The sequence below is a fragment of the Nycticebus coucang genome, chromosome 19 (genome assembly GCF_027406575.1).
Source record: "Nycticebus coucang isolate mNycCou1 chromosome 19, mNycCou1.pri, whole genome shotgun sequence".
In the NCBI taxonomy this organism is placed as follows: Eukaryota; Metazoa; Chordata; class Mammalia; order Primates; family Lorisidae; genus Nycticebus; species Nycticebus coucang.
Genome location: NC_069798.1, coordinates 36,608,264 through 36,625,613, shown reverse-complemented (window position 1 = coordinate 36,625,613; position 17,350 = coordinate 36,608,264). Strand labels below are relative to the sequence as shown.

Sequence of the window (17,350 nt, the reverse complement as noted above, 5' to 3'; positions counted from 1 at the left end):
CAGATAGTGGAACTGAACTTACAAATTACTTCTAGATAACAGAGGTGGTTACTTACTATGTATTTTAAGAAAGTACATAGTGTGGTTAACTCATAATCTCTCTAGAGAAAAGGGCTTTTATAAAAAATTGCATGAAAACTAACCATAGACATCTGGGGGTCAGGAACTTTCACTAATTCAAAGCTTGTTAAAATTGGAGATGACTCATCACCATCCTAGAATACAACACAATAAATTAAGAAAAAAAGAAAATTTAACCAAATGTTAAGAAATAATACAGGATGTTGTATTTTACAATGCATTTTAATCCTATTTAATGAACATCATTCCTCTCTTTAAAAAATCCCTTATTTTCTTTCAACTACTATAAAATACATGTCTACTTTTTACCTCTTTTGTTGTTGAGAAAATGTTTTAAAAAAATAAAATCTAGGGCAGCACCTGTGGCTCAGTGAGTAGGGCGCCGGCCCCACATACCAAGGGTGGCAGGTTCAAACCCGGCCCCAGCCAAACTGCAACAACAACAAAAATAAATAAATAAATGAAAATAAAAAATAGCTGGGTTTTGTGGCGGACACCTGTAATCCCAGCTACTCGGGAGGCTGAGGCAAGAGAATCGCCTAAGCCCAAGAGCTGGAGGTTGCTGTGAGCTGTGATGCAACAGCACTCTACCGAGGTCAACAAAGTGAGACTCTGCTCAAAAAATAATAATAATAATAAAATAAAATCTAACAAAAATTTTTAATTAGTTTTACAAAAACACGGTCTGGAAATTAATAGATTTGTTTTTGGTTGTTCTTTTTATCTAATAGCATCATTTATTAAAACAGTTGATCAAAAAGTATGTGCTAATTTTCAAGAAACCTTAGAAGATAATTACAATATGGCACAATGGATATGTTACATCATTTGCAAAACCTAAGTGAAGGTTGGTAACTTTTCCAGGTACCACAATTGAGATCCATTCAGAAGAGCAGAATTTTAAGAGTAGTTAATATTACTCAAATTTATAAACAGCTAGAGAAACAACAACACTGTTTCTCAAAGGTATAGATACTCACCACAATCCAGACTTGAAGAACAAAAATCAATCAATTTTTAAGAAGTAAAGCTAATTTATTTTATTAGCATTTTTGAAGAATGCTGGCTTTTATTTTTATCCAGTTCAGTTAAGAAAAGTAATGCAGCATAATAAATGTCACTCCAAAATATATCAGAAAAGACTAAACTAATTAAGGTGAAATTTATTTTCTCATGATTATATACCCATCATCAAGCTTTTCTAACACTTTCCAAATGTGAGTGCATATTCGATTTTACATATGTGCCTCAAAATCAAGAGAGACAGAAAGAGGGGAAGCACTGCAACTTTACTTCAGCTCAGTAATTGAGTCATACAGAAAACCACAAATTCCCATAGCTGTTGTTTAACAGGCTTGTTCTCAGTCACAACACCAGAAAACATATTTATCAGCCCAAATGTGACAAGTAATCTTCACTAAGGCTATTTGTCACAAAAGACAGGTGACAAGAAAGTCTATTTCCATTAGATCCAATACACTGGCCTAGCAATCTTCACACTAAGTGGAAATATGAAAGAGTGGGTAGACAGGCATTAATTTATGAGCAATTTTCAGGAAGCAATAGAAAGGGGTGAAGAACCTTTTCAAAATGCTTGAAATGTTTCTAATTTCTATTCTGTTATTATTTCATCTGCTATCAAAGCTGTCTTTCAGAAAACCCCTCACATCTCTGATGTTCATCTCCATTAGCATGTTTTTGCAATATAAAACTCTATATGGCAGAAAATACTGCTTTTAATGAAATCACATAAGATATTTTATTAAAACATACTTGTGACAAAACAATTTCACTCACCTACATTTCCTTTTCTTTCTGATAGTTTTTCTAATAAATTAATGAACAACATTAAATTGTCTATTTTCCTATCTTCTTTTTTCCCCAAGGAGTAAAAACTAATGTTTCCTACCCTTTCACTAAAGTAAAAGGGATACAAACTAAAGAAAAAAAATATAAATTTTCACTTGAAAAAAGTGGTCATAAGTTAACTATACAAACCCTAAACCTTCACTATAAGCTTTCAAATAGTACCTTACAGTTATAAAGCTATGAGTATTTCGAAGAACTTGGGATAGTGCCAACAAATAACAATAAAGTGTAAATGTAATTTAAAAGGGCTGGGCCTAATGAACAAATGTATGGTATACAAACTTGGTGATATGCCAGAAAAAATATTAATCTACTATTACTCCATGTATCAAAACTCTGCTGTCACTTGCCCTGATGCACTTGTCTAGACAAGTGTCTAATAGAATATACATAGTCTATGCAGTTTCATACTATGCATACAAAATTATTCTTTAGAACTCAAAGGAAGTTATTTTTCAAGTAGCTACATACCAGACACACAACTACTTTCTTCCACATAATGAGCCAACCAGAACAAACCCATAATTGCACATTTGTTATTACTCAGCCTGATGGTAACATGACTTTCTTACTTTTGTATATACGATATAAATAAATAAACTTGTTAGGGTCACGTACAGAATTCTAACCCCTTATAAATATGCACAAGAAACATAGGCTTAGCTTCGCCTAGCTTACCACTTTAAAAATGTGATTTCCTCTTTTTACATTTTACATGAATAATAATTGTAAATAAAGCTATTACTTTAAGTGTCTTACTTGGCAATTTGCAGAACAATTAATCAAAAACTTTTTAATCACTTGCATGCTTATTGAATCCCATAACCCAGAACCACATTACACGAATAATTGGCTTTTGTAATCTTGTTGCAGCTATATGATTTGGTTTGTGTATACATAAACAGCTGCTGGTGACAGCTGTCTGATGCTATCCTGCAACCAAATAATTCATCTCAGCAGGAACAACAGTAATTTTTTTAATGTTTCCCCTCCCCTCTACTTTAGAGACCAAAAACATTTCCAAGGCAAATACCTTTTCATAATATACAATACCATATTCCTTATCGTCACACTTGACACATCGAAACTCAACCATCAAGTACATGAAATTAGAACTTCGTTTTTCACTCTAAAACAAAGAAAAAAGATTTTCATTAAAAAATCATTTTCAATATTATCTTATCAGCATGTATTATTTTTCCCAATTCAGTAATACACACCTATATCAAGTACAAGTTAAAATACAACAATTTTTTTAATAGTATACATGAAGTATTTTATACAACACTATTATTATACAGGGTGGACATAGAGTTCATGTGCAACTTTTGAAGAGAAACTTCTCTGAAGAAGATAAGCACACGGCCTACAGACATATGAAACAATGCTTATCATCCTTAATCATCAGAGAAATGCAAACCAAAACTACTTTGAGATATCATCTAATCTCCAGTAAGATTAGCCCATATCACAAAATCCCAAGACCAGGGATGTTGGCGTGGATGTGGAGAGAAGGGAACACTTGTACACTGCTGGTGGGAATGCAAACTAATACATTCCTTTTGGAAAGATGTTTGGAGAACACTTAGAGATCTAAAAATAGACCTGCCACTCAATTCTACAATTCCTCTACTAGGTATATACCCAGAAGACCAAAAATCACATTATTAACAAAAGATATTTATACCAGAATGTTTATTGCAGCCCAATTCATAATTGCTAAGTCATAGAAGAAGCCCAAGTGCCCATCGACCCACAAATGAGTTAATAAATTGTGGTATATGTACACCATGAAATATTATGCAGCCTTAAAGAAAAATGGAGACTTCGCCTCTTTCATGTTAACATGGATGGAGCTGGAACATATTCTTCTTAGTAAAGTATCTCAAGAATGAAAGAAAAAGTGTCCAATGTACTCAGCCCTACTATGAAACTAATTTATAGATTTCATGTGAAAGCTATAACCCAATTATAACCTAAGAATATAGGGAAAGGAAAAAAAAAGAATATAGGAAAAGAGGAAAGGGAGATGAGGGGAAAGGGGAGGATGGGCAGAGGGAGGGTAATTGGTGGGACTATACCTAAGGTGCATCTTACAAGGGTACATGTGAAACTTACTAAATGTAGAACATAAATGTCTTAACACAATAACTAAGGAAATGCCAGGAAGGCTATGTGAACCAGTGTGATGAAAATATGTCAAATGGTATATAAAACCAGTGTATGGTGCCCCATGTTTGGATTAGTGTACAAAGCTATGATTTAATAATAAATAAATTTTAAAAAATAAAGTTCATGCAACTTAAAGTTACAACTATTTTAAATTGCACACAAACTATGTTCACCTTTTATAGAGCACTACTGTTTTATTCAGTACTTATAACTGCCTCTTCAAACTTAACATTTTATCAGTAATTTGGGATTTATTACAGAAAAACCTGAAGGTCTTTTACATACATCTGCACAAGAACTATTTTATGCCAAAAATAAAAGTAGATGTTTTGTACTTCTAACAATTTTAAGCAAAGAGAAGTTCATCCTTAAACTAATATGACTAAGCCAACTACAGAAATTAAGTAAAGGAAAAAAAAAGAAGAATATTTTAAACAGAGGGCCATTTGACCTTACTAAGTATAATCTTTGCAAGTTTTTCACAACTTATAAATGGTCTTAACATAATTTATCATTTGGAAACTTTTAGCCACTCTAAAAATAAGGAGGAATAATTACTCCTTTCTCTGACATAAAAATGCAGTCATGTACTACTCAACCACAGGAACACACTCGGAAAAATGCATCATTAGGCAATTTTGCTGTGCAAACATCATCAAGTTTGCTTGCCTAGGCTACAAACCTACACTGTGTGCGACTGTGCTGAATACTGTAGGCAATTATACCATAATGGTTAATTATTTGTGTATCTAAACATATCTAAACAAAGAAAAGGTACAGTAAAAATCTATTATTATAACCTCATGGGACCACTATTGTACATGTGGTCTATACATGACCATAAATGTCATTAGGAAGCTCCTGACTGTACTATGGGGATGATGAAGTGAAAATACACTGAAGTCTAAAAGGTGGATTTGCCTTGACCCAGAACAGCTCTAAAAATGACTTTAAGTTTAATGCATACAATCACAAAGGTCTAAAGAGGTTACTTAAATTGTTCAGCTTTATGAAGCATATTATAGTCTATTATGGTAATGGTCTCCTATCTTTTAAGGAGTGGAGGTGGGGAGTATGAGAAAGGCTGGAGGAAATAAACTCTAACATTACATTTTCTATACCCAGAGATACCTACCTTGAAGAATAGAAAAATAACAAGCATTTTAATTAAACTATTTTTAGAATGTGACTATTATAAAAATTGAAAAAATAAAGCTTTCTAAAAACAATAAAATAAAGCTTTCTTTCCGTTTGAGAATATAATATATTATGAAAATATTCACGGCGGCGCCTGAGGCTCAGTTGGTAGGGCGCCGAGGGTGGTGGGTTCAGGCCCGGCCCCGGCCAAACTGCAACCAAAAAATAGCCGGGTGTTGTGGCAGGCGCCTGTAGTCCCAGCTACTCGGGAGGCTGAGGCAAGAGAATCGCTTAAGCCCAGGAGTTGGAGGTTGCTGTGAGCTGGGTGAGGCCACGGCACTCTACCGAGGGCCAGAAAGTGAAACTCTGTCTCTACAAAAAAAAAAAAAAAAAAGAAAAAAGAAAATACTCATATAGGGGTTAACTTGATAATCTCACATTTGCGAGATACCTAAAAATAAACAATTATCAACATTGTCAACTTAGAAATCTAGAGAAAATATTTTAAAATAATAAAGAAGGATACAACTTACCTCATTTATCATTTCTATTTCTCTAAACGTCAACCTGTCCAGCCAATCTACTTTTACCATGTGTCCTTGTCGATGAGCTTTCGTAAGCTGCAGAACAAATACAACGGGGAAAGTTTTAATGCAGATCTAACTGAAAGGAAAATAAAGAATGGTAATATCAATTTCACATATGATATATTCCTATACACAACAAAAACCATATGCTACTATCAGGATAACAAATCTGGCAAAAGATAAATCATTGTTTTTTGTTGTTTTTTTTTGAAGAAAAACAATTTCGAAACATTTTTCTATGAAGGGTCCACAATCTGCTATGTTGACATGCTAAAAAGTAAAAAAATCTTTCCTGAAATTATCCTTATGTTTTACATTTCTTACATTTTGACTATTAAAAAGAGAGAGAATTATAAAAAGAATACTTTCTTGAATGGTAAATAAACCACCTTTTCTATTTTCTTCCCATTTTTCAATCTAGCAACATTATGCAAAATTAAGGCATTTTCTCTGGGACTTAAAAATTAATACTTTTAAGGTTTAAGCTCCACACTTATGTATATATGCTTTAACTTTAGAAAACAGTGGCAACAGAGATTTGACTTTCCAGCATGGAAGTTGTTAGAGTCCTGTGAGTTCTCACATACCAATCTACTCTTAGTTTTATGAATTAAATAGTAATAGATTGACTCTTCGACTACACAGAAAGCTCAAGCTAAGTTTTAAGTTCCCCAAATTAGAAATAGGTTTTGTATTACAAAGTGTAATACTACATACCAGCTTTATGTGTGTATCAAAACTCCCTTTTTTTTTTTTTCGGTGGAGACAAAGTCTCACTTTGTCACCCTGGGTAGAATGCCATGGCATCATTGCTCACAGCAACCTCAAAGTCCTGGGCTCAAGCGATACTCTTGCTTCAGCCCCCTGAACAGCTGGGATTACAGGCACCTGCCATAACGCCCAGCTAATTTTTAGAGACGGGGTCTCACTTTTTTTCAGGCTAGTCTTTCTTTTGTGTGTGTGTGTGTGTGAAGACAGAGTGTCACTTTATGGCCCTCGGGTAGAGTGCCATGGCATCACACAGCTCACAGCAACCTCCAACTCCTGGGCTTAAGCGATTCTCTTGCCTCAGCCTCCCAAGTAGCTGGGACTACAGGCGCCCACCACAACGCCCAGCTATTTTTTGGTTGCGGTTCGGCCGGGGCCGGGTGAACCCACCACCCTCGGTATATGGGGCCGGCGCCTTACCGACTGAGCCGCAGGCGCCGCCCTAGGCTAGTCTTGAAGTTGTGAACTCAAGCAATCCACCTACCTTGGCCTTCCAGAGTGCTGGGATCCCTCTCTTTCTTTCTAAACAAATTCATAGCACAAAGCAAAACTGGGCATCAAGGCTTTTGCATACTAGCTAATCTGTACCACTTATCTTCCTCTTCCTTGTTCGTGGCATGACAACATTCGTATAAGGACGCCAAGCACTAACACCAATCTCTCTCACAGAACTACATATCTTCATTAATATTCTTCATCTTCCTCAACTCTCATCACAACTATGGGTCACGCTACCACAGAAATACAAACACTGACCTCACAAAATCTGAGGTTCACCGTAATATAAAAATAATACCAATGTAGCTTTCATCTAAAAATAATTCCTTATCATCTGAGGTAATCTCTAAATGAATATGCATAAATGGTATTAATAAGTCCCTAGCATTAATTACTCACACAAAGCAGTAACTAAATATTTTTTATTTTTATTTTATTTTATTTTTTTGTGGTTTTTGGCCGGGGCTGGGTTTGAACCCACCACCTCTGGCATATGGGACCGGCGCCCTACTCCTTGAGCCACAGGCGCCACCCATAACTAAATATTTTTAGTTGCTGGTCCTGGTGGAATATTAGACAAATATGCCAGCCACATGGCAAAAGACACATAAATACTATACTTTGGCAAATATAACATGCCAAAATTATGCCCAAATTTTTGAGGGGAAAATAATGATGTATGTCACGCATGGGTAGTTCATCTTAGTGATACAGGACAGGTGAAGCCCCAGCCAGCTGAGCTGAGCTGAGCTGGAGGGCTGCCTTACCCCTGGTGGTGTTGGTGTTGGTGCAGTGGCAGCAGCGGGCTGGAGGGTGGGGGCAGGGGATAGGGTCCAGTAGCCAGAGAGGCCTGACAACTGCTAGGGGGACACCAGCACCTTAGGTCTCCCTCCCCTTGCACTTCTGGTTGAACAGGAAACTCCACCTTTTCTAGGCCTGGTCAATTTCATGGCCAGGTCAATTTCATGTTAAGTTTCCTAGGCCTGAAGGAAAGGGATTGTAATCCTTCATTAACTGAGTTCTGGCCTCAAGACACTAAATGTAACAACTGAATTCAGGCTGAATAGAGGACCCACACCGGGTAAACTGGCTAAATAACCCCAAGCAACTATATATACCCCTGAGCAGAGAGCCCGGAGAGAGACAGAAAGAGGGAGCCAGAGAGCTTTTCCCCAACCTGGGTTCTCTCTGCCAGGAGCTTTGGTGTTTTTGTATTCTTTTTTTCTGTAAATAAATCCTGTCTTACCAGGATTCATTCTCCGAATCACCAAGACCAAGAACCTACTGAAGATGAAATTCCGGTATCATTAGGAACAGGGGAACCCAGTGGGCCTCCTGGGGCTGTTGGCACCTTCTTGCCTGGGCCACCAGGTACACAGAGTCCTAGTCAGAGAGGATCCAGGTTCTAATAGGAGTGACCCTGAGAAGCTCCACTGAGCACCAAGATTGGGGAGAGGGCAAGGCAGAGCTGGCAAGGCAGGCCATGGCTGCCTCAGGGCGAGAGCTGAAGGCCAGAGGCCTGGCTGCATGGAGTTGGAAGCCCAAAGCAGGCCCCAAATACAGCAGTGGGCTGAGCAACTTCAGAAGCTCCTGCCCCATTGGCCACATGTAAGGCCATGGCCCATGACATGGTGGGGTGGGAAGGCTCCCAGGAGGAAGGGAAGGGGTAGCCTTCTTAGAGCCAGCAACTGCAGGAGGGTGGTGCGATCTGCACATTTAGCAGAGGAGCATTAGCTGCCCCAGATGTGTCTCTCTTCCGTATGAGAACTGTCCACTTTCTTGAGGGTCATTTTTCCTGAAAGTTTGACCAAAAACGTGGGTGGGCATTATACATGGGAGCACATTTTACATGGCAAAGTACAGATCAGATGTTGCTAAAGCAAAGAATGCTAGACTAGGAGCCACAAGACCTGAGTTCTAACCCTACCATTCCATTTTTAAATTCTGTCGTTTTTGAACACACATCAATAAATTATTAACTTTTATTCTAACTTCCAAAACTCCTATAATATAATGGATGCAAAATATGACAGGTGGTATTATTTCGTGTAGTCATTAAGGGCTTATATTCTCACTTTGCAACATGTTCCAAACTGGTTTTTAAAATAAGTAAAAATATAAAAGGTAATATTCCCTCTTTTGCTTGTATGAATAAAATAACCATAAAAATTAGTAAAAAGAGCTTACATACTTCTAAAATAATAGGGGGAAAACTAACCGTATTTTTAACATATCCAAATTCTGGCACTTTTTAACCACACTATTAAATAGGCAGTTTTTGAGCCCCGTTTGTAGATGATTACCAACTACTTCTATGAAGTGATACAGTTAGGATTTCAACCCTAGGACTGTATAATTCTTTTTTTTTTTTTTTTTTGTAGAGACAGAGTTTCACTTTATTGCCCTCGGTAGAGTGCTGTGGCGTCACACAGCTCACAGCAACCTCCAACTCCTGGGCTTAGGCTATTCTCCTGCCTCAGCCTCCCGAGTAGCTGGGACTACAGGCGCCCGCCACAACGCCCGGCTATTTTTTTGTTGCAGTTTGGCCGGGGCTGGGTTTGAACCCACCACCCTAGGTATATGGGGCCAGCACCCTGCTCACTGAGCCACAGGCGCTGCCCAGGACTGTATAATTCTAAACCCCATGCTCCTACCGCAAGTCTTCACTATATACTCTCTCTACTGATACACTATTACTAAGAGATTGAAGTTCAAGTAATTTTCATCACTTATGGAACATTTGTTTCATATTTATGGTACAACAGCTGAACCTCCACTAAGTTCCTAGGAGGAGAGAACTAGAAATAGTAAATTTAAGTTTAGACGTGGGCAAACATAGAGGGCCTTTTCTTCTACTTCCTAAATTATCCACAATAATTAGAAGTCTTAGAATACCAAATACGACCTTTCTCAATCTTATGAAGAACCACCAAAGAAGGTATGGTCAGTCTGGCAGTACTAAAATTGGTAAAGCCACTATGGAGGACAAGGGTAAATTATGTTCAACATATTCACATTTGTGCACCATTATTTCTGCAATACAAAAAAATTAGACATGGGGGAATATGAATGTCCATCATTTGCTAAGTTACACACATGCTATGAGATACTATAATCAAAAAAATGAGGAAAATCTATATACCTTGATAAGGAATAACAATTTTTATTTCATTCTGGGTCTGAAATATTTAGTAACCTACATCTTTCCAAAAAGAAAATCTGTATTCTGTTAAGCAGCAGGGTAATAGTAGTTCTGTTCCCATTGCTTATGAAGAAATAATCCTCACTAGGATGCCCATTCCAGAAAGGAGATAGATCCAAAAAAATCAGTTAAAAAGTGACATTCTCTCCTTTTAAGGAAAATAGGTTTCTACAGAATTTATAAAAGTCACACAGAGGGCAGTGCCTGTGGCTCAGTGAGTAGGGCACCGGCCCCATATACCAAGGGTGGCAGGTTCAAACCCGGCCCCGGCCAAACTGCAACAACAACCACAAAAAAAAAATAGCCAGGTGTTGTGGTGGGCGCCTATAATCACAGCTACTTGGGAGGCTGAGGCAAGAGAATCACCTAAGCCCAAGAGCTGGAGGTTGCTGTGAGCTGTGATGTCACAGCACTCTACTGAGGGCAACAAAGTGAGACTCTGCCTCAAAAAAAAAAAAAAAAGTCACATAGAGTTTGGAAGAAAACCTCACTGTCACAAAAATGGCATAAGTAAGCTCTAACTTAACTTCTGCAAGAATTAAACAGTAAGGGGTTTAAAAAAGATATTTAAATAAGAGGGTCTCCAAGAACCAAATAACAACATGCCTAGAATGCTAGATATGCATTATCAGACTTAATGGAATAACAAAATTCTGTGCTCCACAATCTCTGAGATGAATAGTTGTTTAATAAAAGTAACAAAGGCAGAGCTAAAAGTAGCTGTACTATGTACAGACTAAGAACAGCAAGGAAAAGTAATGTCAAAGCAGACATGATCCTTGGAAACAGATGTCCATGATCACAACTCACGGTTCATTGCTCCTTACTCTGATTTCACTTACTAGACTGTAAATTTACTAGGTGCTATGGCTATGAATGGTTGACGGAACCTAACACTTACCATTCAATGACTACTTATACTTTTTTTTTTTTTTGAGACAGCCCCTCAAGCTGTTGCCCTGGGTAGAGTGTCATGGCATCACAGCTCACAGCAACCTCCAACTCATGGGCTCAAGAGATTCTCCTGCCTCCGCCTTCCAAGTAGCTGGGACTACAGGTACCCGCCACATCACCTGGCTATTTTTTGGTTGCAGCCGTCATTGTTGTTTGGCGGGCCAGGGCTGGATTCAAACCCGCCAGCTCAAGTGTATGTGGCTGGCGCCTTAGCCACTTGAGCCACAGGCGCCGAGCCTACTTACACTTATTAAAAGCCTTTCTTTGTGGAAGGGTGACAGGATAAAAAACAGTCCTTGATTATTTTGGAATTCTGCCCTACAGCTTTAGAGTCTTAGGGAACAAGATCAGGGGGTAGAAGGGAGCAACACTCAAAAGACATCTGGAAGGAAAAAATGACTCCTGCTCTCACTCAATTTTGTCCTAGTATTTACACACTTTGAACATAAATACGTGTTACTTGATTGCTGCTATGAGTAACAAACTTCCATTATGTTCTCTACCCTCAATATAAGCATAGAATGTTGAATAAAAGAAGTTCTCTGTCTTCATAGAACTTCAAGGTAGAAAGAAGTGAGTCATTCATATAGTAAAGACTTAAAGTGCAACTATAAATTGAAACTGTGATAGGAAAGTAATAGTTCACGCAGGGATGGGAGGGTGGGGGTGGGGGGGAAGTCCTAAGTTCTCTTAGGCAACATTTAAGCAGACTTGAAGGATAAGGAATCAACCAAACATACAGGATGAAACATTCCAGGGAAAGGAAATCACCTGATTTTCAACATATCAGTAAATTTAATGGATCTCATTAGAGAGACCAGGACTGCAGCCCTCAATAACTATTTCCTAAATAACTCAAGTTTTGTTCAGAGTGGAAAGAGAGAAGATCTATACATACATAAGATGCTACACTGGGATCAGCTTTCTTGTAGTTCATCATGATCTAGATTCTTGTAACTGAAAGAGAAAGGAGGACTGAAAAACAATGTGAGTCTTTCTAGAAAGACTTTCTTTCAAGTCTTTCTAAGAATCTGTGGGAAGTACACAAGAGAAAAGGACAAAAAGAATGCAGACACTCACTGATTCAAAAGAAAAAGAGAGAGAAAATGATTTCTGCTTTAGAAATTTTGCCTTGGCTAGTTTCTTCCATATTCATGTACCTACTTCATCTTTTTTAAAAAATAATTTTTATTTCAAAATATCAGTATGAGTGTTCTTATTACATGGATGTATTATACAGTGCTGAAGTAAGAGCTTTTAGTGTGCCCTTCACCAGAATAATGTACATTGTACCAGATAAGTTTTTATCTCACACCCCTCCTGCCCTCAGACATCAATCAATGTACACTTATTAAACAATACCAGATACATGGCTCACGTTCACAGATACTATAAAAGTAGGCTAGTTTTATTAAGAGATGGTACAATTTTTAAGGAAGTTAATATCTAATTAGGAAAACAAAAATAAGTACATAAGACAAAATATTAATTGATGAAATAAAAGCATTTGAAGATACTCCCTAAACTTCGATCCTGATTTTAAGCATTTACATATTCCCTTTTCATTTCAAATTGATAGGAAATTTAAAGTTAATAATGGGCTTATCACAGCAAAAGATTGCAAGCATTTTTAATATCAAACTATAGAAGAAAAAACAGAGAACCACAAGTTAGAACAAAAATTAAAAAAAATAGAGGAGTACTGAAATGAATTATGGCATATCCACACTATGTAAAACCTGCCAATCTTTACAAACAATGTTATACAAGTATCTTAAATGATCGGGAACAATGTAGGGACACTATTAAATAGAACAGCAGAATTCAATTAAACATATGATTCCAATTTAGAAATAAAAGGCATGCACATTCTTATACAACATATTTATTTATACATGTATATTTACTGAAAATAGTAACTAAAATATTAATGATAGTTCTCTGAGTAGTAGGGTAAAGGTAATTTTCATAGTCTTCTTTGTGTTTTAACAATATTCTACCACTATAGAAGATGAGTATTATCTTAATGATAAAAAAAAAAAAAGTTATTTAAAAGGTAAACTTGGCTCGGCGCCTGTAGCTCAAGCGCCAGCCTCATACACCAGAGCTGGAGGGTTCAAACCCAGCCCGGCCTGCCAAACAGCAATGACAACTATAACTAAAAAGTAGCTGGGCATTGTTTCAGGCACCTGTAGTCCTAGCTACTTGGGAGGCTGAGGCAAGAGAATCGCTTAAGCCCAGGAGTTGGAGGTTGCTGTAAGCTGTGATGCCATGGCACTCTACCCAGGGAGACAGCTTGAGGCTCTATCTCAAAAAAATAAAGAGAAAGAAAAAAGGTAAACTTATTTCAAAAATACTTAATTGTGGAGAAATTTCATCAAGAAAAAGCACTAAAGATTAGCATTTATAGAGATAACACTAAATAAAGTGATTTTACATCTTAATAAAAACTCAAAGAATAAAGCCTAGATAATCAATTTAAACTAACTTGACCATCTTAAATGAGAATAAAGTATTAACATGATTGTTCTTTTTCTTTCAACGGGCTTTCAACTAGATCCAACTAAAACTAAAGACCGACATAAATCAGGCAATGTTACCATTTTTCAATACATGCTTAATATTGTAACTGGAAATTTACAGACTTGGATACTAAATCTTATTCAAGAAACTTTAAGAAGAGAGAGTTATAAGATAAAGGGACTTTCCAAAAAAAGCCCTTCCCCACCCCAAAAAAACAGCTAGACAATATGATGCTTGAGCCAGACACACATGTGTTCTTAGGGAAATCTAAGGCAAAAACAATTGACAAAGCTATATTTTTTTCAACTTTTCTCCGCCACTTAAAAAATAAATAAAACAGGGCGGCGCCTGTGGCTCAGTGAGTAGGGCGCCAGCCCCATATGCCGAGGGTGGCGGCTTCAAACCCAGCCCCGGCCAAACTGCAACCAAAAAATAGCCGGGCGTTGTGGCGGGCGCCTGTAGTCCCAGCTGCTCAGGAGGCTGAGGCAAGAGAATCGCGTAAGCCCAAGAGTTAAGAGGTTGCTGTGAGCCATGTGACGCCACAGCACTCTACCCGAGGGCGGTACAGTGAGACTCTGTCTCTACAAAAATAAATAAATAAATAAATAAAACAAATCTGCTCTGTCACTAAGTGAAGAAAACATTCACAAAACCTAAATAAATGTTCAAAATAGCTCTCTTGAAACATCTGTAGCCATAATGGCCTATCAAAATGTCTGATACTAACATACATAGGAATATTTTTTCCAGCATGACAAGACTGCACTTCTTCAATGACCTCATACCCTGCTCCTCTAAATAAACTCCCTCAAGTTAAAGGCCATCATTTACTCTTTGAACCCAAATGCCTCTCTGAGCCTTCAACAGAATTGAACTAAACGAATAAGTTCTTGGACAAAATATCATTATTGGTCTGCTAACATGGCTCTCTCATAAATTTCTATTATTAAAAGTATAATTCTTCAAAAAATGTTAAGACAATAAGAATCCTAAATACGTTTATTTATATTCAGTAATTTATGACTTCAGACAAAACGTACTTGTACATAAGAATTCATTTAAACTACTGGAATTTAAAATGGAATTATGAGTGTATGCATGTGTGTTAGAGAATATGTACAATATGCCTGTGTATTTAATTCTTAGCAACTATTGGAATTTCTTTTATCTTCCTGATTAATGAAGTCTTGGCAACAAATTTTCAGTTTTACTCTCAAACTTTACATGTAGATCTTACCTGTAGATTACCCTTCCTGAATATACATGTAGATTTAGGAAGGGTAATATTTGTCTCATAAAAGTTTCATTTAGTTAAACTTCTCAAAGATAAATCTAGTCTTAAAAGCATGCTACGTTCTATTTTTCTGTCAGGAACTATAGCTGAAAAGACAGACAATAGATTTATAGAGCAGAACATAAATCAATATTCTTTTAGGGCTCAATCGTACACTGGAAAAAACTAATTTAGTTTACTTGCAACCATTGGTTCCAAGACAAATCTGAAAGTTTTCATAATCTTAGGTAACAGTAAACAAACCTAAGTGACTAATAAAAAGATGCTATCATGAAGCATTATGAATAAATTTACAAGCTATATCCAAGACCTTCTGTTATAACACAAAAGGGCAAAATAGAATCAAATCAAATAAACTGTTTATAAAGTTATATAACACATTCATACAAAAACCTGTAGCTAAGAGCTATATTTCGTGATGTCAACGGTACAAGAGAACAAGTCTGATAGCCTTAAATATCTTAAATACCTTGCAGTGGTTATCATCATAATTTCATTATCATCATTTATAAAACATTTAAGAAAGAAAATATGAGACTCTTGGCTCAGCCCTGTGGCTCAAGCGGCTAAGGCACCAGCCACATACACCCGAGCTGGTGGGTTCGAATCTAGCCCGGCTAGCCAAACAATGACGGCTGCAACCAAAAAATAAGCGGCGTTGTGGCGGGCGCCTGTAGTCCCAGCTACTTGGGAGGCGGAGGCAGGAGAATCACTTGAGCCCAGGAGCTGGAGGTTGCTGTGAGCTGTGATGGCACAGCACTCTACCCAGGGTGACAGCTTGAGGCTCTATCTCAAAAAAAAAAAAAAAAAAATGAGACTCTTCCATGCAACCTAAATTCTACAGCCAGGATTCTATGTTATCTTTCTTTCTTTCTTTCTTTTGAGACAGAGTCACCCTTGGTAGAGTGTCGTAGCGTCACAGCTCACAGCAACCTCAAACTCTTGGGCTTAAGTAATTCTCTTGCCTCAGCCTCCCAGTTAGCTGAGACTACAGGCACTTGCCACAACGCCTGGCTATTTTTTGTTGCAATTGTCATTATTGTTTAGCTGGCCTGAGCTGGGTTCAAACCTGCCAGTCTGGTTGTATGTGGCTGGCACTGTAACCACTGTGCTACAGGCGCTGAGCCAGGATTCTATGTTTTCATTTGTACAGCAGCAAAAGTTGGTAATCTTTATGTGAGGTGCTTAACCAAGTGAAGTCTTAACTAAGCACAGATATTTCTTACAAAGAATACCAACTTCCCAAGAATGTCCAAACGTACAGAATCAATAGAAAGTAATTTTAGGAACTTAGTGTTATACTATAAAAATATTAAATTACATAATTATAATAAGGGGAAAAGATCATTATTAGATCCTTCTAAATAATTTATTCTATTAATTTATCCAGCATACCAATTTATTCATAAACATTTTTTAATATAACTTCTTCAAGGCAGAAATTTGTTCATAATCCAAGGAAAGTATGCTTAACTTGCTGTAACCTACCATAAAAAAACAAAAACTCTCTGAGGTTAATTTTCCTATTCAGAATAGCTAAAAATATGGTATCGATAATGACAGAATTATTATAATTCTTATAATTAGCAGATATAATGCTAAAATGGCCACATTTTAACAATGAAAAATATCCAAAATACAGAAATAATCATTTATTCAATAATCCACTGTAAGTGAGAGCTGTAACTCAAGGGTCTTGACTGCCACTTTTCTCCCCAGTTATAGTGTATCCCATGATTATGAAAATCTTCCAACAATTTTGATAGTTCTGTTAATCTTAAAAGCGGAAAGTAGAAAGTAATTACTTCATTTTTAAAAACACTTCCCTGGATACTATTTCTATTTCTCTAAGACTAACTACATACATAAGGTGCTACACTGTTTGCTATTTTTCTAAGCTATAACTGCAAAACAACATTACCTGGGTATAGATTTAAAAATCCACATAAACCATCAATTTGATAACCTATTCAAGGATTTGTAACAAGAAGTGATGTCCCACTTACAACAAAAATCACTTCTTGAAACACAATCCTAAAACCCAAAACATCTGATCTTAGCTTTTCAATCTCTCTTTTCTCTTTCCATAAGTACCTCTAACATCAATTGCAGATAAGCAAATAACATTTGGTTTGATTAGTTTCAGAAATTCAGAAAACTAAAAAAATCTGAAAATGCTTCCACAACAGATAAAAATGCAAAGTAACAGTAAAAATAGTATAAAAATCTAGAAGGTAAACTTTGCAAAAGTTAAATTTATAATCT

At 36.9% G+C, this 17,350-nt stretch overlaps 1 protein-coding gene across 7 annotated transcripts in view; it reads right to left on the bottom strand.

Annotated features, from left to right (window-relative positions):
* The window catches only part of LOC128571651 (phosphatidylinositol 3-kinase catalytic subunit type 3-like), a 189,507-nt gene that overhangs the window by 138,255 nt on the left and 33,902 nt on the right, over nt 1-17,350 (bottom strand). For all 7 annotated transcript variants that reach the window (XR_008375948.1, XM_053571250.1, XM_053571253.1 and 4 more), the window contains 3 exons: nt 5,793-5,879; nt 2,984-3,079; nt 144-215 (listed from right to left, as the gene is read on the bottom strand). Coding sequence is in view for 6 of the 7 variants with exons in the window: in XM_053571250.1 (XP_053427225.1) it covers nt 144-215; nt 2,984-3,079; nt 5,793-5,879 (255 nt within the window). In the remaining variant the exon portion in view is untranslated. The remainder of the gene's footprint in view (nt 1-143; nt 216-2,983; nt 3,080-5,792; nt 5,880-17,350) is intronic.